The 24,839-nt window shown below is 36.5% G+C and overlaps 1 protein-coding gene across 5 annotated transcripts in view; it reads right to left on the reverse strand.

The window, feature by feature from the left end:
* PCDH7 (protocadherin 7) overlaps positions 1-24,839 on the reverse strand; it is a 293,178-nt gene that overhangs the window by 210,982 nt on the left and 57,357 nt on the right. The window contains exon 3 of one of the 5 annotated variants that reach the window (XR_010616769.1): positions 6,629-6,911. The exons of 3 other annotated variants lie outside the window; for them this stretch is intronic. Coding sequence is in view for 1 of the 2 variants with exons in the window: in XM_065699365.1 (XP_065555437.1) it covers positions 20,519-20,596 (78 nt within the window). In the remaining variant the exon portion in view is untranslated. Of the gene's footprint in view, positions 1-6,628; positions 6,912-20,373; positions 20,597-24,839 lie in introns of those variants that run through there. One more of the 5 variants, XM_065699365.1, reaches the window with a different exon arrangement.

The raw sequence follows: 24,839 nt of genomic DNA on the forward strand, positions 1-24,839 counted from the left end.
TCAGAAATTTTGCAGATTTATGTCATTGAGACTGTATGCAAACACAGGGTTCCTATCACACACATCTTTTTCTCTGCTGATTAATGATGATGAATTGGTAGACTGATGCAGTGATGCTTTCCTTTGAGATAGAAAACAGCAGAAACTGTGCCCATAAATTCTTTCTCTGGTGGTTCAAAATTAAATTACACAGGCTATAAATAGTCTCTACAGACTAGCAGGGATTCAGAAAACTGTCTCCTCCACAATCCTACTATTTTACATTTGATCATTAAGCAATTTCCCATCCCCTGCACACCCACAAGGGATGTTCTACTTTATGCCTTTAAAACACTGAATCAGATTAACACAGGCACAAGACACATGCTATTCATGCTGTAGTAGTGATGCTTTTCTAGCTCTGACCAGAGGAATGTGTAAGGACAACAGATACGAGCATTCTGGTCCCAAATCACTATTGCTGTTGAGTCAGTTCTCAGTGAGACACAATAATTCCTCTTCTTTCCTCACCCCTTTTGCTCTCATTTGTGTGCGCATTTACCTTTCTTCATACCCAAATTAGTTCTAGGGCTCTGCCTGAGACTGGCAGAGCTCAGCTTCAGATGGCCATTTCTGTCTGCTGGCCACTTTTCCACTGCAGCTTGGACAGGTGTGCAAATCTGATCCTGGGTAGCCAAAGTTTATAATGCAATGCTTTAAAGCTAACTATCCCTTAAACAGTTCCCCAGAATTCTTCTGAAGTACTAGAATTGCAAATAGGAAATTCAGTTTTAGAAAGGCTAATCTGGTATAACTGTAAAAAATACACACTCAAAGCTGATATCACGCTTAGGTCAGAAATAAATGGCAAGCCTCGTACAGGTCAAAAGCACAGTTAGAGAGTTTCATCTCATGTGGTTGATGTCACATTACTCTCCACACAGGGATTCAGTGGATGAGGGAAGGAAAACCCAGGTACTTATACCAAATATTACTATACACTGCCCAAGTCCTTTTCCTATGGATTTTAGAAGTCATACCGTGACAACTAGTCCTCAACAGCTGTGAATACTTCTCTCCAAAAATGGGTTAAGTCTGCAAAGATCAGCATTAAGTTCTACACACATTTCTGCTGGAAATCTATCAGGTTGCTAGGGTAGCATGCTGTGCATAAAGGCTGCTCCATGGCTGCGTACCTTCCATGCAGGCACATGAAGACCGAATTATGAGGTATATATACAGAAGAGTTTCTACGGGATAAGGAGAAGCATCAACAAATACACTATTTCCTTTGTTCCATGAGTTACCCTTTGAAGCACTTTTCTGTTCCTTTGTTTATGCTTGTATCACCATATGGGAGGCTGTTTCATACTTGAATTTTATCATTTTGGTGATAAATAATGCCTAATTTCTTACTCTCCAATTCCATTGTAAAATTCAAAACAAGTGCTGAATAGCAAGCAAAAACTGAAAGGAAGTGACCTTTTGCTGTGAAAGCAGGACTGCACTTGCCCCATTTCATTACCAGTTTAGATATTGAGACTTCTTTTCTTTTGCAAAGTCACTTAAGGTCTATACAATGGAAATACCTCTTTAGTTTTTGTCACATAATTACATTATACACCTTTATTAATTTAATTATTTATTTATTGGTGCATTTATATATTTTCTTGACTTTGTCTCCTGATGGGGAGTGAAGGGTAATTCCTTTCTTCCATTGAAGTTCTGTTTCACCCTGTTCCTGATGAACCTTATTTAAGAGTTCTTTGCCTCCTACTTCCCTAGAACCTCTTAATTTCTGGAAGTCCAGCATTAAAGCCATTAAGGGTGAGCACAGGGATGACTTAAGTCTCCTTATAGGCTGAGCAGTATGTCTGCAGTTAAAAGCAAAGGATGGAAGAAGAACTCTCTACTCCTGTTGCCAGAGCTTATATTGTATTTCCATAGCTTTCCCTTCTCCAGAAGGAAAATTGTGAGACTGAAATTATTCTGTATTACTACACTAGCACATAAATCTAATTGTCAAATATTTTGAGATCCCATATATGCCAACATAGACAATATTCTCCATTTCTTAAATATTCAACTATTCAACCATGCAGCTTTCTAGAATATAAGAGTAGAGTAACAGAACAGAACAATCCTGGCACTGAGAAAAAAATCACAGGTGAATTTCTTGAAGAGCAGAGAGGCACAGAGATATTGCTCTTTGATACACAGTATAAATCCTTTCCAAATCCACACAGGTTAAAAATGCTAGTTGTCATATTTGTTTTATAGCTTAGAATCTTTATTTCCTTTATGTTTAAGATGCCCTAAACATATAGGCTCACAAGTATAGCTAAACTGAAATAAGAAGGTTGGAAAGATTTATAATGTTGCCAGAGATGTCATATAGGCTATGAACAGGGAATGTTTCACTGTAAGAACTATGAAAGTATTCTGCTTACCACTTCTTTTAAAGTACATCTTTTTTTTTTTTATTATTCCTGAACTACACATATCAGCACTAAAAGATAAATTATTCATTACAACAGCTGCTTTGTCTTTGTCATGCAGGTGGAAATCACAAACATAACATTGATAGAATTGTTTGAATTACGTTTGTAAAATTTACATCCAGTTTTCATTTTCTTACACTGAGATTATGTAAACCAAGTCCTCTTTAGTCCCTTTCTGCTGTTTTCCTGTACTCATATCTAGGTTCTTGCTGAACGGATTTCATATCTTTATGCTTCATACATCACATTGTGTGTAATAGGGGAGGAACTTCTTCAGGTTTGCTAGGCTGGAATTCATCCCCCAAAACAAAGACAATAAAACCTAAGCAAAACAAGTTCCACTACTATGCTTACCTGCCTGACAAACACAAAAACTATAACATTAATAACAATATTTTTTAAGTATGTCCTTTGATCGCTGCATGTCCCTCACTTCAGCCAAATACCTGCAGCACAACAACTGTGATTGATTGTTATGCAACATAGCAAGTACTCAGTAAAGTTTTGCAGTTCTTTTGTGTACAGTTTCAGCAGGCAATCTTCACAAAAAAACCCCACAAACCTAAACCAGCAACTCTGGGATACAACCCAAAATACACGGCAGTTCTCTAAACATTTAGAAGCGTGTAATCCCTTTCGGGAAAAAAAAAAGAAAAAAAGAAGGCAACAGTTCTGAGGTCATTTGTACAAAAACCTAAATCATTCTGCTCATAAGGGAACTCCTTAAAGAAAGGAAAACTTCTCATATTTAGATGATGTACCCCTAAACAGATCTCTCTAAAAAAAAAAAAAACAAAACCAACCAACCAACCAAAAAAAAAAAAACTTGCTTAAAATTTCTGTTTCTGTGTCAGAATAAATAAATTATACCAAAATATAACAATCTCCTAATCATTCAACTCAAATACTGTTACTTCTTCACAACACCTTAAGAGTACAGCCAAACTGCTCTCCTGTAATGTACAGCATCCACAACAATCAACAGCAGTCAATGAATTCTAATTTTCTGCTCACTTCAGGACATCTATTATCTTATATTTTTAATTTAAAACATATTAAAAATGATGCTATATAAAAATGAAACAGTGGCAAGTTTCGAGGGTGAAATGTAAAACTTACTTTCTAAACTTGATCTTCTGTGCTTAGTTTTTAAGTCCTCATTTTGTTGTGACTGTTTTTTTTTGCCAGAGGACAGGGCCTTTCCAACTCCACCTCTCAGGATGTAACTGGGATATTTATGTGAAGGATTTAACTATTTATTGCAAAACAACTAAATGTGTGTCAGCATCCTCTACTTAACAGGTATTATTATATTGTGCTGGATTCAAATTTGAGAATTGGAGCCTATTTACATAGAGATAAAAATGTTTCCTTTTAGGGAACCATGTGTTGGGTTTTTTTTTCACTATTTGTGTTTTTCTCCAGCTATGTTGCTTTGGCATTACAGTGAGCAGCCCCATTTCAAGATACCAGCTGCCACATCCATCTTCTTTGTATTCCTCTATTGGAGTGTTCTCTAGATATACAAAAGGAAAAATCTGTAAAGGAAAAATCTGTAAAAGAAAAATCCAAAACTGTCTCCAATAGGACATCTTGGTGAATGAAAAAAAACTGCAGGGGAACAAACACAGGGAGAAACTAACTGCTGCTTTTTACATTTTATTTCATACAAAACCAAATGGAAGGTAGTTTGCCCTGGGCATTTTTTTTTTCAGATATTGTGTAGAATACATATTCTTGTCCATTTACATTCATCAGATCTAAATCTGGAAAGTGCTATCATTCCAACCAAGAACCAGAGACAGAATCTAACTCCTGTGTTGCTCCGGTGTATGATAATGGGATCTTCATGACTGGAAATCTTCTCAATGTCCTTGTATTGGGTGAAGATGTTACCAGTCTTTCTGAGCAATGTCCATTCAGTTTCCTGCCTGGACATGAGTGAGAATGGACTAAAAGGCTAGAAAGTACCCCAGCCCACAAAGAACAGATATCTGTTTTGAAATATTTCCTGGTTTATAACTGGAGTTAACCAAATCTTTCTGCTGCTCCACAAATTTAGATATAAAACTGTATAGAAACATTTACCCACTACTTATCACAGACTAAATTAGCAATGGAAGCAGAGCACATCATTAGAATGAATTACATTGCCTTCTTGCAGAAGGAATTTTTTTCTGATAGGTATGACCTGGGACTCCAAAGGAGGCCCTTTCACCATTTGTGGGATTTTATATAAGGTATTTTGTGACAAATTATTGGCTTGCTATTCAATGAATTTTGAAAACTGAAGCAAAACAAACTGCATATGCTTTATGTTTTCTGTCCCTTCTGTTAATCAAGAAAGCAGGAGCCTCCAAAAAACAAATTAAGTATGGATCATTGCTAGACTTTAAAGTATTTGTTGGAGTACCTGATACTGACATTATTAGTGCCTTATTAGAAAACATTACAAAGATAACACAGCTCTGAAAAGCAAGTTGGAATATTATACCCTCATCAGCCGTGAAGGCTGCAGATTGACAAACACTGACACAGTCATGGGAAGCCAAAATGGCAGCACAGAATGAAGAATGTTTGCAGGAGTATATCTCATATTACTGAAGTTCACTGGATATAGAAGATTTAAAAAAATCACTTTCTTACCAGCTCCTTATACTAACTCCTCTTAGAAATGACAGAAATCTCAACTTTTCCACGCATGTCTCAGATTTTACATTAACCTTTGTGTTCTTTGAGTTTGTTATCACTCTCCTACAGACATTTTGACAGAAGTTTATGATTTTTATAAAGAGCTTTACATGTTTATTTACTGCAGTGGTATATAAATGAACAGAACATCAAAGTGAATGACTGAATATTAAATAAATTAAAAGCACAGTTTCAAAAACGCTTGAAGCGGAAAAACATTTCATTTACAAAACTGTCAATTCATTATTTAATGTATTTACTTTCCTAATACTAATTCCAAACACTGCAAAGGCAAGGTAATCACTAGCCCAACACAGACAGGCAGAAAATTGTTAAAGCTTTCTTTTTGCTGCAAGACATCACAGCCAATGATCAGTTAAGCTACACAGGACTATACCTTTCTTTTCCACAAAAGCAGGTAGTCAGAGATGGCAGCCCTGTATAATGCTGTACAATAGAGAGGTGAAACACAGGAATAATAAATTTCCACAAAAAAAAAAAAAAAAAAAAAATCCCAGGAAAGTTTACTTCTCCATGGAGAAACAGGAGAAAAAAAGGAAAAATTGTTATCCTAAAACCTTGCCACTCTATGTAAAAAACCCACAAGCTAAAACTAGAGCACTGAATGTTTAAGTGTGAATAAACTTTTTACAAAGTGATGACTACATTTCATGGCAATAATTTAAAATATAACATAACATGCACTAAATTAATGATAAATATTGTCATAGAGTTAAAAACAGATATTACAAAGTTTATAGTTACACAGTCCAAAAAGTCCATCAAAACAGGGATGAAGATGATAAGAAATTGGTTCAGAAATGTGGAATGAAGAATGAAATGATCACATAGAAAATGAATGACTCATAAGAAAACTGCAAAAAAAGAACAGTAGCTAGAAAAAAAAAAAAGGTAACAAAATTCCAAATTAAAATTCTGATTCCAGTAAGAATTTTTGGACATCATCTAATTCATATGATTTATTATTTCCTCAGTAGAACTACAGCACTGAGAAACTATGGTGTTTATATTAATAGAAAATTATAATGTCACTGCAATCACTGCAATATCTAATACTTTTCTTAATCATAATTTATCCCTTTTCAAAGGGATAAATTGCATCACAATCCATATGCAGTGGAAAGAGAAGATCTTATTCTTTATTTCCTTCCAGTTGTATTTGTACAACATGAAATTTACACGCACAAATTACGAGAAATCAGTATTTTTATTCCCTTCCACTCCATAAGTCAAATAACAAAATAATCATAAAAGGGCACCACATCTCGCTGTTTAGTGATTTGAATAGACTGAATGAGAGTTTGACAAGCCTAAAAGGCCAGCAAGAGACACACAGAATCTCCCTCATTATATTTTTCACAACAGTGACTACAGAGAGCAATGAATGCATAGTACTATGAATAATAAAACATCTGTGAGTTACATAATGTCACTATGTTCCAAATGGTATGCATATATTAACCTACAAATACAGGCTGGTACTTATTTAATACAATATCAGAAAAAAAAAAAAAGTTGTTTCTCAAAGGCCCTGGAAGTCTGTTATGCTATCCAAATATCACATATTGCTCTAAGGAACGTGATGCTATTGTTATATCACAATAAAATATAGCCACTTCATCAGCTCTTAGTGACAGGTAGCAGTACTTTTGGGAAATCCACCAACTTTAATGAAACTCTAATTGAATATAAATTCTTGCACATTCAGCTGCTTGGAGTCTACAAAGAGAAAAAACAATATGAGGAAGCTTTATATATATTAAGACTCAGTATTTTCACATTTCATATTGCCATTGAAATGCACTGTCAAACCGCTAACACACAGCACCTTCTAACAAGAAGTCTTTCTTTGTATCACTGCAGACTGCACACAGCCGGATTGCAATCCTCTGTTTCAGAAGTGCACCACCACCACCCTGGTGACACATTATTTTAGGATTTGTATGCTTTATGTTAGCTTTAATGAATGATGTGCTGCTTTTTCGCTGCTGAAGCCAGGCTTCTTTTTAAGCATATATAGTACTCTCTTGACAATGTAATACAGAAATTGATCAGTAATTATAAAGGGGAATCAAAATTATGATTACTGTGTATTCTTTTTAATGACTAGTTCAGAAGCAGGAACATAGGACTATTGTTTCAAACACAAGTCTGAAATCCCTAGAGATTTAAATTAATATTACATTTTTTCAAAAAAATCAGCTTTTTTCTGTGTCTGTGAAATTACCTATTCTTTCAGTTAGTAGAAACACATCACTTGATAAAAATATATGCTATTATTCTTTTGTAGGTCAATATCATTACATAGAAAAGTCTTTAATAATGAGTACTACATTTTTTATCACGTAGTCAGAATAAATTTTGTCAGTTTACTACACTGAGACCTGATCCAAAACCCGCTGAAGTCACTGGGACACATTTTTCTTTCACTTTCTTGATTCATAAGTAGGTTTTCATAAAGGTAAATGCTCTTCACCCTTTGACTCGAGCATGCAGTACTCCAAGCCCATCTCACAACTGCTACCTCTGTTGTTATAACCTCGATGGTAAGCTAGTATAGGAGAGGTTTATCCAGTACAAGGACTATAGGATTTATGAAATCAGATGAAAACAGATGGCCTCAGACTGTGTATTTAAAGGAGATTTTAATTTTTAATGAAAATAATTTGAGATTGGGTATGTAACCAAAATTCAGGTATGCATTTGATCTTATCCCAGAAACAATTCAAGACAGATCATCCAGGTTACCATATGGACTGTATTTCACTCCTCCTATTAAAAGCAGATTATAGAAGGGAAAAAGCTACTTATGATATTTCAAGCTTACCAGTCTTCATTTGAATAAGATAATAGTTGAGGGAAGCATGATTGGCAACCATTCCAGCTACCCAAAGTACAAATCTCTACAGCAGAATTTCAGTGGATTGTAAAACTGAGTATCAAAAGATCTAGTGATAATTTGATCTTCCATTTTTTAAATAAAGTGATACTTCTTCAGGTATCATCATTATTCACATATTTTTTTTCCTACAGAAAAAAATTTCAATATGTATATTTTCTCCTAAAATAAAGTGCCATACTGCGAAGAAGTATTATGAAAACTCTTAAGCATACACTGAAGTATTAGATATGTGCAATAGTCTGTTGATGTGCAAAAACCATGAAATGCACACAGAGTCAGGATTTTTTTCTAAGGTGCCAGCCATTGATGCCTATGTCTAGGGACATCCAATTGCCTTTTCTTTCCTGGTTATGGCATGTAGAGAAGCAGCCACTGCAGCTGTTCAGGCTCTGAGAGACAGATGCACAGAGAGACGATACAGATGTCCAGAACCTACCCACCTGCCATTTGGCTGAATTCATACCAGTTATTGCAAGATGTGGATAACCATCTGTACTTCTGTCTAATACTGACACATATGGGTCATATTTTTTAGAGTTAATCACTGGAGTAAGTTAAAGTGAGCATTTATAAAAATTCAACCCTATTTACTCTATGTCTACAATAGCTGTTGTAATTCTCTCTTGGTGCAGTTCAATATGCCCAGCATATTAGAGATCGAGCAGAGTCAGTACCTAGTGCATTACAAGAGAAAAATTTTACTGTGTTTCCGATGATTTATACAAAAAATGAAATAGTAACATTTTAAGGACAATTTTTTTATTATAGTAATGGAGAAAAAAAATCATTCTGAAAATGCAAAGCTGAAATTCTTATGCCAGAGTTCAAGATTCTGAGTTTTTAAATTCAACATACAAAAGCACTGCATATGTGCAGATAAGTGTCCCAGACTTTATAATATTATGGCATCAATTAGCAATTTCCCATTGACACCCACAAAACATGGATATTATTTACTTAAGCAATCATCACCATGTCCTGTAATGTATGATATTTTACATCCATTTACTACACCAGAGAGTCAAAACACAGAAATCTAAGGTGACTTCTTTCACACCACAAGAAATGAGCAGTGTCATCAGCAAGACTGCAATGTAAGATACCAAAATCCTACTTACCAGTTCTATGTAGTAAACCACACTGTTACAGATTATTCATTAGAAATTAATGTAGCTCATGCCATAAATGCAACCTTTACTGAGACAGGCATTCAGTAGGACAGTAATATGTCCTATTGTATGCATGTATTTTATAAATGTAGAAATCTGATAAAGAATATCAAGGGAATTCTAGAAAGTTAATAGACTAAATAGCATTTTAAAAATCTTCCACCTTCTTTTAAACTTCGCTAATGTTCCATCTTCTTGCATCACTTACAGTAATGAATTCTATAAAGCAGAGGTCCTGACACTACTGTCTGACCTCCCACAGTTGTAAATTCTATTTTTGGAAAGCACTTTTAATTTTGGAACATATTGCAATAAGCAACAAACTCAGTCAAAGTTAGTAAAAACAAATTAATATAAAAGTCACCCTAACAATGTGCAAAAACCTGTTCTATATTTGTGAAAAGTCATCCTACTAGAAAGAACTTTTTGAGTGAAATAAAAATCTGTCTAGTCCTGCTCACTGACAATTTTAATTTCAGTGAGAATGATTCAAAGTGCAGAAGGATTCACAACACAATACAAAATGAAATTGTTATTTTTAAAATCTAATGCTATATTTAGAAACTAACTTTACTTTTTAAAAAGGAGATTAAAATTTAAAATACAGTTTATTAGCATTGCACCTGTGTTTTTACCATGTTGTATTTCAAGATTAATGCCAGATATTGACACCATCAACATTAGAAAAATAAAAGAAAAATAGGAAAATAAAAGAAAACTAGAGACTGCCCCAAGTGAGTTTACTGGTTTTAGCTCCCTGCATACACTTCGGGTTCTTCAGGAATGTTCAGATGTCTGTACATAATACAGGCACAAGCTTTCCTCAAAAGCTATGGTCTGATTCATGAAAATATCCAAACAGATGATCTCCGAAAGACAACAAGCTGAATTCAACAGCTAACCAGGAATTACCACTCCTTATCACTGCAAGATGCTTAGACCAACTTCACACACTTTTAAGCATCTGAAAAACAAGGTGAGCATGTCATGACACACTTAACTGCATGGTCTTTCCTTTTTACTGTCCTCTCTACACTACCAGCTTTTCATCATGCATAGAAATACCAGACTAATTGCACCAAGAAATCTACCCTTTTTATTCCACAATTGTCCTGGTTTGAGCAGCAGCAGTCAGTTTTCTCCTTCTTAGGAGCTAGTACAGTGCTGTGTTTTGATCTTTTGGCCTGGGAACAGTGCTGATAACACCGATGTTTTCAGTTGCTGCTCAAATGTTTGGTCTGGCCAAGGACTTTCTGAGCCTCATGCTCTGCCAGGGAGGAGGGGAGGCTGGGAGGAAGCAGAGACAGGACACCTGACCCAAACTGACCAAAGAGGTATTCCATACCACAGCACGTCATGCCCAGGATGTAATGGAGAGTGACCCGGAAGGGCTGGTGGGACTGCAGGGTTGGAGGAGGTATCGGTCAGTGCTCGGCTGGGGGGAGTGGGGCGAGTTATTGGTCGGCTGGTGTTGAGGTGTTGTATTCTTTCCTCTTGTTATTTCCTTTATCATTATTATTATTGGTGGTAGCAGTAGTGATCTATGTTATATCTTAGTTACTAAACTGTTCTTATCTCAACCCGTGGGAGTTGCATTCTTTTCGATTCTCCTCTCTGTCCCTCCAGGAGCAGGGGGAGGGCAAGAAGTGGGGGAGTGAGTGAACGAGGTTTGTGGTTCGGTTTAAACCACGACAACAATGCAGCCTATAGTTGTTTCTTTAAGACTCCCTGGAGCTTTAATTCACAACTTTCTAATGTCCTCCATGGGGAGTATTTCAAAAGAAGGGATGGAAGCAGGATGAAGGCAAACAAGAAAAACACTGAGTACCCCATGGCTTGTCTAGTTTCCCCTTAATAATGTAGGCTTCTAAGGACAAAGCTTATGTATAACTGTGTCACTGCCAGCGCTGAGTATGTAATCAATGGTTTCAAAATACTATTGAATTAATTACTTCCATACTATATCTTTTTTCCAGCTTGTCGAAAGTCTTTACTCACTATCAATATATTCACAATGCACAGTCATGAAATACTTAAATAAAAGCAATATATCTATATTTGAATCAATCACAAAATAATAAGCTTCATTTTCTTCCCTAATATGATACTTCAGGAAAAAAAGGTAATCTATTTTTTTTTTTTCTTAAATGCAGTAAGGTTAAATCTAAAGCCTTCTTTGATGAAAGTGCACTGAAATATATATACAGAATTGTCCAATACACAAAATAATGAAAATTAACATCCGTTTCAAAAATTTGGCCAGGAGGAAGTTTACAGATGTTAAGCAAAAAAAGAATTTGCTTTGAAAACCAGTTCTCCCAACTTCAGTGAAACAGAAGACTTTAAAGTGTTTCTACAGTATCTACTACTCTTTACAGACATTCTATGGATCCCATCACCTTACAAACAGTTCATAGAACAAAATGGATCAAACAGTTTTCTCTGACTGAGACAATGAAAATTTATTCTCTGATTTCACAAGTATAGCCTCCAAAAGGTTAGTACTAGTAGCAGACCTAGGAATGAAGACTGACTCTCCTCACGTCTAGCCCTGCAACAGGTAATACAAGCCTATCTTTCTACCCCTCCATAAAAATGGCATTGTAAGGTTAGCAAAGTCAAATATGTTAACTACCTTCTATCATTAGGTATATGCTAAAGAAAATAAAGTGAAATGAGACATTTCTACATAAATGTGTTCTGTAGAATTGCAGAATCATAGAATGGTTAGGATTGGAAAGGACCTTAAGATCATCCAGTTCCAACCCCCCTGCCACGGGGCAGGGATGCCTCACCCTAGACCACGTCACCCAAGGCTCTGTTCAACCCAGCCTTGAACACTTCCCAGGGAGGGAGCACTTACCACTTCTTTAGGCAACTCATTCCGTGCCTCACCACCTTCACAGTAAAGAACTTCTTCTTTATATCTAATTTAAACTTCCCCTGTTTAAGTTTGAACCCATTACTCCATGTCCTATCGCTATAGTCCCTGACAAAGAGTCCCTCTCCAGCACCATTGTAGGTCCCCTTCAGATACTGGAGGGCTGCTATGAAGTCTCCATGCAGCCTTCTCTTCTCCAAGCTGAACAGCCTGTCTCCACACAGGAGGTGCTTCAGTCCCCTGATCATTCTCCTGATCTTTCTCTGGACTTGTTCCAACAGTTCCCTGTCCTTTTTATGTTGAAGACACCAGAAATGTACACAATACTCCCCACAGGATCTCATGAGAGCAGAGTAGAGGGGCAGGATCACCTCCTTCGACCTGCTGGTCATGCTCCTTTTGATGCAGCCCAGGATACAGTTGGCTTTCTGGGGTGTGAGCACAGAGTGAAGCCAGCTCATGTTCATTTTCTCGTCAACCAACACAGCCAATTCCTTCTCTGCAGGGCTGCTCTGAATCTCTTCTCTGCCCAACCTGTAGCTGTGCCTGGGATTGCTTCGACCCAGGTGGAGGACCTTGCACTTCGCGTTGTTGAATTTCATGAGGTTGGCACTGGCCCACCTCACAAGCATGTCAAGGTCTCTCTGGATGGCATCCCTTCCCTCCAGCATACCAACTGAACTGTATAACTTAGTGTCATCAGCAAACTTGTTAAGGGTTCAATCAATCCCTCTATTCATGTCGCCGACAAAGATATTGAACAGGACTGGTCCTAACACCGACCCCTGAGGGACGCCACTTGTTGCCCATCTCCATTTGGACACTGAGCCATTGACCACAACACTCTGTGTTTGGCCATCCAGCCAATCCTTTACCCACCGAGTTGTCCATCCATCAATTTCATGTCTCTCCAGTTTAGAGACAAGAATGTTGTGAGGGACAGTGTCAAACGTTTCACACAAGTCCAGGTAGATGACATCAGCTGTTCTGATATTATCCATCAGTTTTGTAGCCCCATCATAGGCCATCAAATCAGTTAGGCATGATTTGACCTTGGTGAAGCCATGCTGGTTGTCACCAAGCACCTTGTTGTTTTTCATGTACCTTAGCATGCTTTCCAGGAGAATCTGCTCCAAGATTTTGCCAGACACAGAGGTGAGACTGACTGGTCTGTAAATTCCTGGGTCTTCCATTTTCCACTTCTTGAAAATGGAGATTATATTTCCCTTTAAACCACGAGGATGATCAGGGAGTTGGAGCACCTCACACTTGAAGACAGGTTAAGAAATTTGGGGCTGTTCAGCTTGGAGAAGACTGTGTGGAGACTTCATAGCAGCCCTCCAGTATCTGAAGGGGACCTACAACAATGCTGGAGAGGGACTTGTCATAAGGGACTGTAGTGATAGGACAAGGAGTAATGGGTTCAAACTTAAACAGGGGAAGTTTAAATTAGATATAAAGAAGTTCTTTACTGTGAAGGTGGTGAGGCACTGGAATGGGCTGCCCAAAGAAGAAGTAAATGCTCCATCCCTGGGAAGTGTTCAAGGCTGGGTTGAACAGAGCCTTGGGTGACATGGTCTAGGGTGAGGCATCCCTGCCCGTGGCATGGGGGTTGGAACTGGATGATCTTAAGGTCCTTTCCAACCCTAACCATTCTATGATTCTATGATTGAGCTTAAGCACATTTAATGTTCCTCTGAGATCAAGTCTCTCTCTAGTCTCAGGGAGAGAGACTACAGGGTGTCACACTATATATTAGAAAACCAACTCAAGCTGACACGAATGGGTGTCCAGAGATGCCTACTTCTTATCATAAAATCTCTCCATTGTGAAACTATACAGCTAGCTTAGATGAGACACCAAGCTTTACAGTAATAATAATAATATACCTGTTAAAAAACATGCACGTGTATCTGGTTACACTCTAGCTCACTTCTTAGAGGTGTAAGGCAAGACTCTGGCATCAGGCTAGACTCTCTGTATACAACTACCATTCTCACAATACAGGGGCATGTAACAGAAGTAATGGTCATTCTTCCAGCAGTTAAAAGAAAAGCAGTTGAACATCTATTATGTAGAACTATGCCTATACAGTCTTCTAAGGTTACTCAGTCCATATTCCACTCTTTTGCTTACATTTGCTAAAATAAAATTGCTCTGAACAGTATTCAAGAACTGAATACTTTTTTTTTTTTCCTGAAACAACAATTATCTGTGTGTAGTTTCATAGTTTAAAGAAAGGTTATTTTGTGTCAAAAGCTAATTTAAAGTCTTGCTACTTTCCTGAATAGGAACTCTGCAAAATGTAACATAAACAGATAATTAAGCCTGATAAGAGAGGCTACAGAGTATAATTAGGTTTCCTGAAGTCCTCCAGAACATTTTTCTCTGTCATATTTCTTAATGATAATATATAAATAAACATGACATTAATATGTGTAAACAATAAATAATAGAAATCTTTTGGAAATTGGCTTGGATGGCACTTGCTATTGAAAAGCTGTTTCTGGGCTAAACTGAGGCTGCTTAAATGTGGAAAGTAAATTTATTTAGAAGAAAATTAATTTGAACTAGATTTGAAAACATTAATGACTTGAATTCCACTACTGAAGAATACTGAAGACTCTGTTGTAAGTTCCAGGGGACATAACGAACTTTTTTTTTTTTTTCCATTAGCACCATAACTCTCTTAGAAAGGGCAACAAACACTTTTCCTGTAATACATAGCTCTGACACAATTTTCCTTTGATACTAGAAATGCACTGTTGAAATAGTAATCTACCGGGGTATGGTGAAGAACATACATTCGACTGTGGCTTTCTGATATTTTCAGACACATTCTAACTAAAACAAATAGCTTAACTTTAAACAATGAAACTGTGTAAGCACGTTCATCATGTTGGAAAGGGTTATTTAAGGCATTCATCACATATTACACTCAATGTAGATTCTTGTAAAATATTGAGAACAGTATAGAAGCTGTAACAGCATTTCACAGAGTTATGGTTTTCCCTAAATGTGATGTCAAAAGTCAAATATAATGTCTGCAAGCACATTTTTAACCCAATGCAGAGGGAGATAATCTTGATTTCATAAATATACATAATAAGTATACATTGGAAATTTAAATGTAGCCACTGCATTTGAGAGTAAAAAGCTATTTTGTCCTAGCTCAGCAAAATTCAGTAAACTTAATCTTCCTCAAACAGTAAAATGAGTAATGGGTTAAAGTATGGATTATCACACCAGATTTTTAAATGATGAGCGGGTAAATCCAAGCCTCTGTGCTTACAGAGCTAAACGAAGCTTGCAGGAAGAGTAGGGACACAGGTTTTTAACAAGCCTGAGAAATCTCAAGTGAAGACTTTAAGATTTTTTATGAACCTTTGTAAATACAATTTGATTAAATTAAATTATATTGTTCACCCTGAGACTAAATTGTAGTCTAGGTGTTAGAAGTTTGCTTAATACTTTAGGTTTGATGGATAAATTACCACATTGAGTACTTCATCTATATTTAAATTTGTGATTGGCATCAGTAAGAGTGCCTCTACAAGCTGTGACAATACACAGTCCCCAAAAGTACAACCATTAATAAGAGAAAAGAGATCATGTGTCACATAGCTCCATTTCCCACTAGTTGCCACTTCCTGTATTATTCCTACTAATAATTTATCTAACTTGTGTTTTAACTACCTAAAGTAATTGTGTGTCACAACTTCCCTGATAGTTTGCTACTGACCTTGTTCTTTAGTGGTCTTATATAAAGCAGACATGAGGATAAAGTGACACTAAAAGATGAGTTGCCTTTACTCATACAAGCAGTCCCACTGGGTTTATTTGGACTGCTCATACAAGTATGGCAAGTCAGACTTGGCTTTAAAAGTTCTAACTTAAGCTCTTAAAAGGTAGGAAAATGAGATACATATGGATGTACTTTAATTCTCACCCATGCAGACAACGGCAAACAGAAAGTAGAATGTCACTTGTCACAAATAGGCTTTCACTCCCTCATTCTGACAGAAAAAAAGACATTGCCCAACAATGAAACAGACGTACGAGGCAAAAAGGAAAGAAATAGTTGAATAAAGCTGTATCATCAGTTACAATTCTGAAACTCCCAGTGTCTTGCAAGGTGATGTCACATAAGAAAAAAAAAACATCATGTGGTCTCCCATTGTTTTGCTGACCTTTCCCCACTGGTGTTGTAGGATAGAGTGAGCCCTCAGCAAGTTTGCCGATGACACCAAGCAGTGTGGTCTGGTTGATACACTGGAGGGAAGGGATGCCATCCAGAGGGACCTCGACATGTTTGTAAGGTGGGCTGATGGCAACCTTATGAAGTTTAACCATGCCAAGTGAAAGGTCCTACACCTGGGTCAAAGCAATCCCAGGCACAGATACAGGTTGGGCAGAGAAGAGATTCAGAGCAGCCCTGCAGAGAAGGACTTGGGGGTGCTGGTTGATGAGAAAATGAACATGAGCCAACAGTGTGCGCTCACAGCCCAGAAAGCCAACCGTATCCTGGGCTGCATCAAAAGGAGTGTGACCAGCAGGTTGAAAGAGGTGATCCTGCCCCTCTGCTCTGCTCTCATGGGACTTCGCCTGGAGTATTGAGTGCAGTTCTGGTGTCCTCAACATAAAAAGGACATGGAACTGCTGGAACAAGTCCAGAGGAGGGCCACGAGGATGATCAGGGGACTGGAGCACCTCCTGTATGAAGATAGGCTGAGAAAGTTGGGTCTGTTCAGCCTGGAGAAGAGAAGGCTGCATGGAGACCTCATAGCAGCCTTCCAGTACCTGAAAGAGGCCTATAGGGATGCTGGGGAGGGACTCTTTGTCAGGGACTGTAGTGACAGGACAAGGGGTAACGGGTTAAAACTTAAATAGGAGAAGTTTAGATTGGATATAAGGAGGAAATTCTTTCCTGTTAGGGTGGTGAGACACTGGAATAGCTTGCTCATGGAGGTTGTGAGTGCTCCATCCCTGCAAGTGTTCAAGGCCACATTGGATGAAACCTTGTGTGGGATGGTTTAGTGTGAGGTGTCCCTGCCCATGGCATGGGGGTTGGAACTAGATGATCTTGAAGTCCTTTCCAACCCTAACTATTCTATGATTCTATAAAAGTGGTTTCATTCCATGCAAATTGCTTGGCTGCTAAACTCTGTGAAATCTGAAAATTACAGTAGTTGCACAATATTTTTCAAGGGTCCTCTCTTGGTAATTGCTTCTGACCAGAAAACTAAATATAGAAGAATAAATTTGCAATGAAGACAGAAGACACATTTTTTTATTTTGTTCCCAGTTGCAGAATAATTTTATTGAAAAACAGAGTTGCTGTATCTGAGATAAGAATCTGACCAGAGGTCCTTAACATCTCTCTTTACAGTTTCCAGGTTAAACTTTTTTTTTTCCTTACTGAGATAATGCTCATATTCAGAAAAAAGGCTGAAAATTTCACAAATATATTTGCATATTTAATGTGTTTATTTCTGCAAAATATTACATGTTAAATATTTTATGACATTTTTTCTTATCTTTCTGTAAGCTTTGAAACTGCTCTGAACTCATACTACATGGTCAATGGATTGCAAGTATTTCATATGCCACTTTTAACCATCTATTGAATTAAAGGCAAAGGCTAGAAAATGGAAAGAATCTCTATGACGATTTTTCTGACAAAGCTGATTTTTATACTGATTTTTATAGGGTCCTTGATATTCCTAAACAATGCAGCCCAACTGAGAACAGGGCTTTACTTGATCTCTTTTGCATCTCTTTCCTTCTCATTCCTGTATGTATTAACTTTAATTTTCTTTTCCTCTGTATTTCATTAATTTCCATAGGTTTCTTCTAAGCAGAATTATAAAAAGTCTCAATGTGTTCTCCTTTCAATGAGTTCCAGACTAGTAATCAAGGTTAAATAAACAAAGTACATGTAGAACACCCAAATCAATTAAAAAATGGAAGAATTGATTTTTTTATTTTAATTTTGCTCATTGATTTTGCTCACAGAAAACAAAATCAATACAATAGCAGTATACAGGCTTTGAAGTTTGATAATATATCTCAGTACAATAAAGGGGTCAAAGCCCCTACCGTACCATAAATTCCTCTACTTGGAACTAATTACTACAAGTGGAAAAAAGTAGTAGACCAGTTTTGAAGGAATAAACGCAAAGTGGGAGCTAATTCAGGCATAAATGCATGACAATCAGGAGATAAAAAGATTTTTTCAGCATTGTCATTTATACAGATGAAAAGCCATATTATGAAGAACAAGTGATAACATACACTTCAGTTACAAATATAATATAGCTTCCTCACTCAGTTATACTAGCTTTATATCAGAAAATTGTAAGGGCTGAAGATATGATTTATTCATAAGGAGCTTGTAGAAAAATTATTAATACTTAAAAAATCCTCTTGTTGTTCCTTAAAATGAAGGTGAAGTATATAAATTAAAAAATTCTTTGGGAGAAAATATTCAGAATTTCCTTTCTCTAAATCATTAGCTGATATTCATAGAATGTAATATCCAAATATACATATATAAAAAATATAAAAATTAGCATATGTATATAAACTGGAGTTGCTGATATAGGTCAAAGGAGGTGATCCTGCCCCTCTACTCTGCTCTTGTGAAACCTAACCTGGAGTATTGTGTGCAGTTCTGGTGTCCTCAACATAAAAAGGACATGGAACTGCTGGAACAAGTCCAGAGGAGGGCCACGAGGATGATCAGGGGACTGGAGCACCTCCCATATGAAGACAGGCTGAGGAAGTTGGGGCTATTCAGCCTGGAGAAGAGAAGGCTGCGTGGGGACCTAATAGCAGCCTCCCAGTACGTGAAGGGGGCCTATAGGGATGCTGGGGAGGGACACTTTACCAGGGACTGTAGTGACAGGACAAGGGGTAACAGGTTAAAACTTAAATAGGAGAAGTTTAGATTGGATATAAGGAGGAAATTCTTTCCTGTTAGGGTGGTGAGACACTGGAATAGCTTGCTCATGGAGGTTGTGAATGCTCCATTCCTGGCAGTGTTCAAGGCCAGGCTGGACGAAGCCTTGGGTGAGATGGTCTAGTGTGAGGTGTCCCTGCCCATGGCAGGGGGGTTGGAACTAGACGATCTCAAGGTCCTTTCCAACCCTAACTATTTTATGATTCTATGATGTATATAGCTTAATAGTGACTGCAGAGTCACAGGTCTGCCTACATGTGGTTTGGATATTGGCGATTGTACAATCCTTGGCACAATTTTCTAGTCTAGTGTGCTCTAGTCAATGAACTGACTTGTGTCTGACAACCAAATGTTATGTGTATACGTGTGAATGACTTGATTTCCCCATTTGCTGGTAGAGTCATTTAGTGTTTTGGTTTCTTCTCTGTGTCTACCCCAATTTCCTTGTAGAGCCTTTTTTCTCAGCAAAAGCTGAAGACCCAAGACTGCTTTCCCTAATTCCTCTCCCCCACTTTGTCTCAGGTCCCCAGGTAATACAGACTTTCAAATATAAAAACTGCGTTTGGATTTCCAGAAATTCAGTCCTGAGGTATTTTTTTTCTTTGTTTATCTAGCACATCATCAGGGTCGTTCTTTTTCTTTTTTTTTCAGCAAACCACAAATACCTCAACTCAAACACTGAAAATTCAGTCTTGTTCACACTCATCTCCCAGTTACTAATTGAAGCAATCATCTAATCAAATTTCAGCCCTTTCAAAGATGGTACAAAGAGGAAAACTGTGAGGTTTTCCAGCCTATTCATATTCTTAGATTAGATGGCATTTGATCCTGTTCCTCCACTTATAATCATTCTGCTTAACAAACCTTTCTCACATACAATTTTTTTTTTGTTTGTTTGGATTCTTGAATCTGTTTAATCTCTCTCCCAATGTATCCAAAATGTAACCTGCATCCCTTGTTTTCAGGGGATTTTAAAATGATTTATCATGTTTTTTCTCTTTTCCTTTCCTTTCCTTTCCTTTCCTTTCCTTTCCTTTCCTTTCCTTTCCTTTCCTTTCCTTTCCTTTCCTTTCCTTTCCTTTCCTTTCCTTTCCTTTCCTTTCCTTTCCTTTCCTTTCCTTTCCTTTCCTTTCCTTTCCTTTTTTTTTCTTTTCTTTTCTTTTCTTTTCTTTTCTTTTCTTTTCTTTTCTTTTCTTTTCTTTTCTTTTCTTTTCTTTTCTTTTCTTTTCTTTTCTTTTCTTTTCTTTTCTTTTCTTTCTTTTTTTTTTTTTTAATAGCTTTCCTTTCAAGGTCCACTTAGCTCTGCAGTAACCCTGTCCCCTGGGAATCAATTTCTTAACATGAGAGCAAAGAGAGTTCATATACTTTGTGATCCAACATCCCTTAGAGTTGGAGTTCCATTTCATAAATAATTCACTTACGAGCACATACATTCATTTTACATGATTCCTCAATGTGGCCAGGGTGCTGTGTAGTCTGCACTGTATCCACCTACAAAAAATACAAAAATATATGTCTGCTTACCGGGATGTGAGTAGATTCTGGCTAACCTAATCCTGTATCACAGATGTTTTAAGCGAGTAAAAAGATTCCTCTTCTCTCCCTTTGGTCCAAACAGACTCCATAAAAGAACTATTTGGCAGCAAAAAGAGTAAGAATAGTATTACATATTGCTTAAGAAAAAGAATAAAGTAGACTATTTTAGTAGTCCAGTAGTCCAGGGATAGGATGGTTTTAAATCATGAAGAAATTGTAGTGATTTTTGTATTCCTGCTTTTCTTACCTCTAGTTACTACGGACAGAGGAAAAAATAGTATGCTTTGGGTGTCAGTGACAAGCATAACTTTTCTCCATGGAGTGATGGGATAAATAGTGTGGTAAGTCGCTAATGATATCAAACAGTTATAAGAAGCAAAGGATAGGAATTTTATATGAAAACAAACAGGAAACGCTTCTTCCCCCTCATCCACCTCACCCACAGCCCCCCAGAAAAGCGAGTGAGTGAGCGAGCCAGATTTTGATGGCAACATACAATATACAGTGATAATTCTATGAACATCTAAGTTATTCAAAATGCCAGGTATCAACCATTACACTTAAAGGTGAACATAAAGAAAATGGAGATCTAAGTGAAAACACGTTTCCTTTGAATCACTTTGATCAGTATGTTTATGAACAAAACAAAACACTGAAGAGACATGCACTTCTAATAATAAACAGTCAAGGTTTCTGTCCAGTATAATCTTAAAGAAAAGCTCTTAAAATATCATTCAGAAATGGGCCATCTACACAAAAAATATTAACCCATTTTGTGTCAGTTATGTAACATGTTTGGTTGGCTTTCGCCAGTCTTTTCAGATTTTCCAGTGTTTCTGAATTATTAGTAATTATATATTCAGTTTACATCACTCACGACTAAGTCCTTATTTTCCAGTGTTTTAATGAATCACTTCTAATCTGTTACACACATGCAAAGTTAAAACCAAATTATACAAATGTAGAATAGCAATGTCAAGCATCTCTACAAAGAAGCTTTTGCTCTATGAACATAATCCATAAAAGACTCCCAAATGTCCTCAAATAAGTAACGTCTGTTCCTCTGTCTAAATATGATCTTCTTACAGGAAGCCATCTGGGCTTCCTGTAAGCAAAACATTCTGCTTTGGTTGCAGAAGAAATATATTTATGCCACAGTAAAATCCTTCATCATCATCGTCAATCCAATTATATGTGAATCTCTTTGTTCAGTTTCCACTGTCTTAGCTTGACTAAACAGCAAAACCACACAATGAGCCAAAGAACAACATCTAGAAATATAGGTAACACATCTACCTGTCTATCTAACATGCTTGATCAATCTCTCTACCTATCATTTAAGTACATTGAGTACCTCAAACTCGTTAACTTCCAACAGCTATTCACATTCATAGCAAAAATAAGCTTTGCTAACTTTTAGGGGAATGCATTCACTGCAATAGTAGACTTGTCCAGCATGCAATCAACAGAGATCTACTAACATGTATTTTAAGTATCTTTCTCCAAGACATACAATTGTGAGCATTTGGTGCATTCATATGATATTTCTGAAGTCCAAGTGGTTTATAAATGTGACAGATTTTTTCTATAATTAGAGCTTACTTCTATGACAGAAACTCATGCTATTTTTTCAGTTAACAAATCAAATCATAAATCAATGCAAAATAAAAACTAAAGAAGAAAAAACAATTACCTGACACATATTAGACAAAGTGTTGGATCTTTTTATCAAAAATGCAATATATTGTATCCTCACAAATTCAAATAATCATGGTGGTCTAAGTGTGTGTGTGTATTTTACCTGCTGGTGCAGTATAAAAAAGGAAGGATGACAGTGCAATTTATTGTGCCTTTCTACATTGCATCTTAACAGGCAAGAGAGTTTGTACCACTTGCCAATCTTAGGCATACACTATGCAATCACAGAGAGTAAGCTGATGGAGGACCTTGCGTCTGCATTGCAAGTGCCACACACCATCTGATACCCTGAAGACAGTAATGGAAGGAAGTCAATGCATCAGAAGTGTCAGTGGTGCACTAAAATATGTACATCAAGACTCCAAGTATGGACTCGACTTCAAGCCCAAATAAACCCTTCCTGTGCTCTGTATCATTAATGCATCATATATAATGATTAATTAAAAAAGTCAGAAAATTATCTTTTCTCATTGACTATGTTTCTGTGAAATGAGTTGCTGTTTTCCCCACTTTTCTACGGCAGCTGAAAAAATCTTACTAATTTCCAGAAAATAGATATCACTGGTTTTCCTCTTCCTATTTCCTGGCATGGAAATGCACATATACCAAAGAGTTAAATGAAGAACTGGGAGTCACTACCTCAGTTTTTATGAGCAAGATGCTTGCAGCTCTCCACTAATCCAGTCCATAACACTGAAACGCAGGCCTGAAAGTTTTTTATTATATACCGAGTCCATTTTCTGTTTATCATAGGCATAATCTCACATATTTCCTTGATAGATCACATTTTTCTTGTATGTATATTTCAATGGGAAATCTGTTCCTGAATTTCAATGCTGCATTGAAAATTGTAATACTAATCCCAAGTTTATTCATAGGTATTCATATCTATTTCTTCTTTTTCATTAACTTATATATCCATTGCTATTGGGAAGTGAAATTTTAGTATTAGTGATATATATTTTTTATTATATACAATTAACTTTCATCAAATGAGAAGTCAGACTGTGAGTATAGATGATCACAGCCACAACATATTGCTACAAACTCAGAATGACTGACTTCTGCAAGCACCTTTATATTGATTTTTTTTTGCCTCTCACCTCTATTTCTTCTTAGAATTAAATTTGCATCTGTAAATACATTATGATTGCGGCATATATCATATATTGATCTGATTGATGTGTGCGTATTACTAAAAATTTGAGGCATTACAAGTTGCTGCAACATTCAACATGTCATAAACAGAACTGAAAGGCACAACACGCTCATTTTTGCCCACTACAGCAAACGCAAGATAAAAATATGTCTCCTATAGATTTCCTGTTACTTTCCACAAGATGCTTCTAATCTATTTTTAAACTCATTTTACACACACAACTTCATTTTCAGTTTGCCACAGAAATCAAAATAAGGCATGGGAATTGTAGGAAGTGTATTGAATACATTGTGTTTGAATATACATGTTGAATAACGAAATTTAATTCTCATATGCTTAAACAAAATACAATTAATCATCAAATAAAATGTTCAATAAAATACTTGTATGTTGTGCCATTTGTACAATATTTGTAAATCATTAAAGGCCACATATAGGATAAAAAATATAGGTAAATTGAAATTAATTAAAAGTTTGTCTGAAAAAGAAATTAGTGAGGACTAAGATCACAGAGATACATTAGAATTCCAGTAACAAGCAGGCATGGTCTAATATAAGAAAACCTATCCATAATCCTGATTAAACATAAGCTTAAAAGGGTAAAACACCTGGAGTTAGTACAGGGTTTAAGATGACTGTATTCTCATTTAACCTTACTTAAATTCAATTTGGCATATTCTTAACTACTTTGCATCAGCTGGGTCTAGTTTTACAACTTAATTGTGGTTACTGCTGACTCTTGAATGTTAGGAGTCAGCAATCAAGTCCATCAAAACTAAGCTTTCTACTTCATACCAAAACCAGAAAAATACACAAATTATAATTTTTAACCTATCATTACAAGCATAAAATTTATATGATAAACATGTATCATTCATTATCTTTACAAACTCTCTCTTTTATTGCCTTCCTGATTACATTATGCCTGTGAACAAATTTTAAATATTTAGGCATCTGGCAAATCCTGACACTTCCTATTATTAGGATATTAGCATTGCATTATGTTCACAGTCATGCTTTGCAGTAATGTGGTGATGTATTAACCACTGGCTCACAAAGATAGTGGTTACACATGGAAAGACTGTGTCCATGCCACTCCCCTGAAATTCATTCATTCATCCCCACAAACTGAATAATTTATACCTCAGAATTCAAAAAATTACACATACTTAACTGTTAAGAAATCAGTCAATTCTAAAAAAAAAAGCCAAACCCTAATGTAAATTTGTCATGAACATATACGTTCTGCTAGCTATAGTTAGGAATAAAAATCAAAATATAACGTCCCATTACATACAAATATATGTCATTTAACTCTCTCATCCCCATCATAATAAGCAC

This window comes from Lathamus discolor, chromosome 1, assembly GCF_037157495.1.
Source record: "Lathamus discolor isolate bLatDis1 chromosome 1, bLatDis1.hap1, whole genome shotgun sequence".
In the NCBI taxonomy this organism is placed as follows: Eukaryota; Metazoa; Chordata; class Aves; order Psittaciformes; family Psittacidae; genus Lathamus; species Lathamus discolor.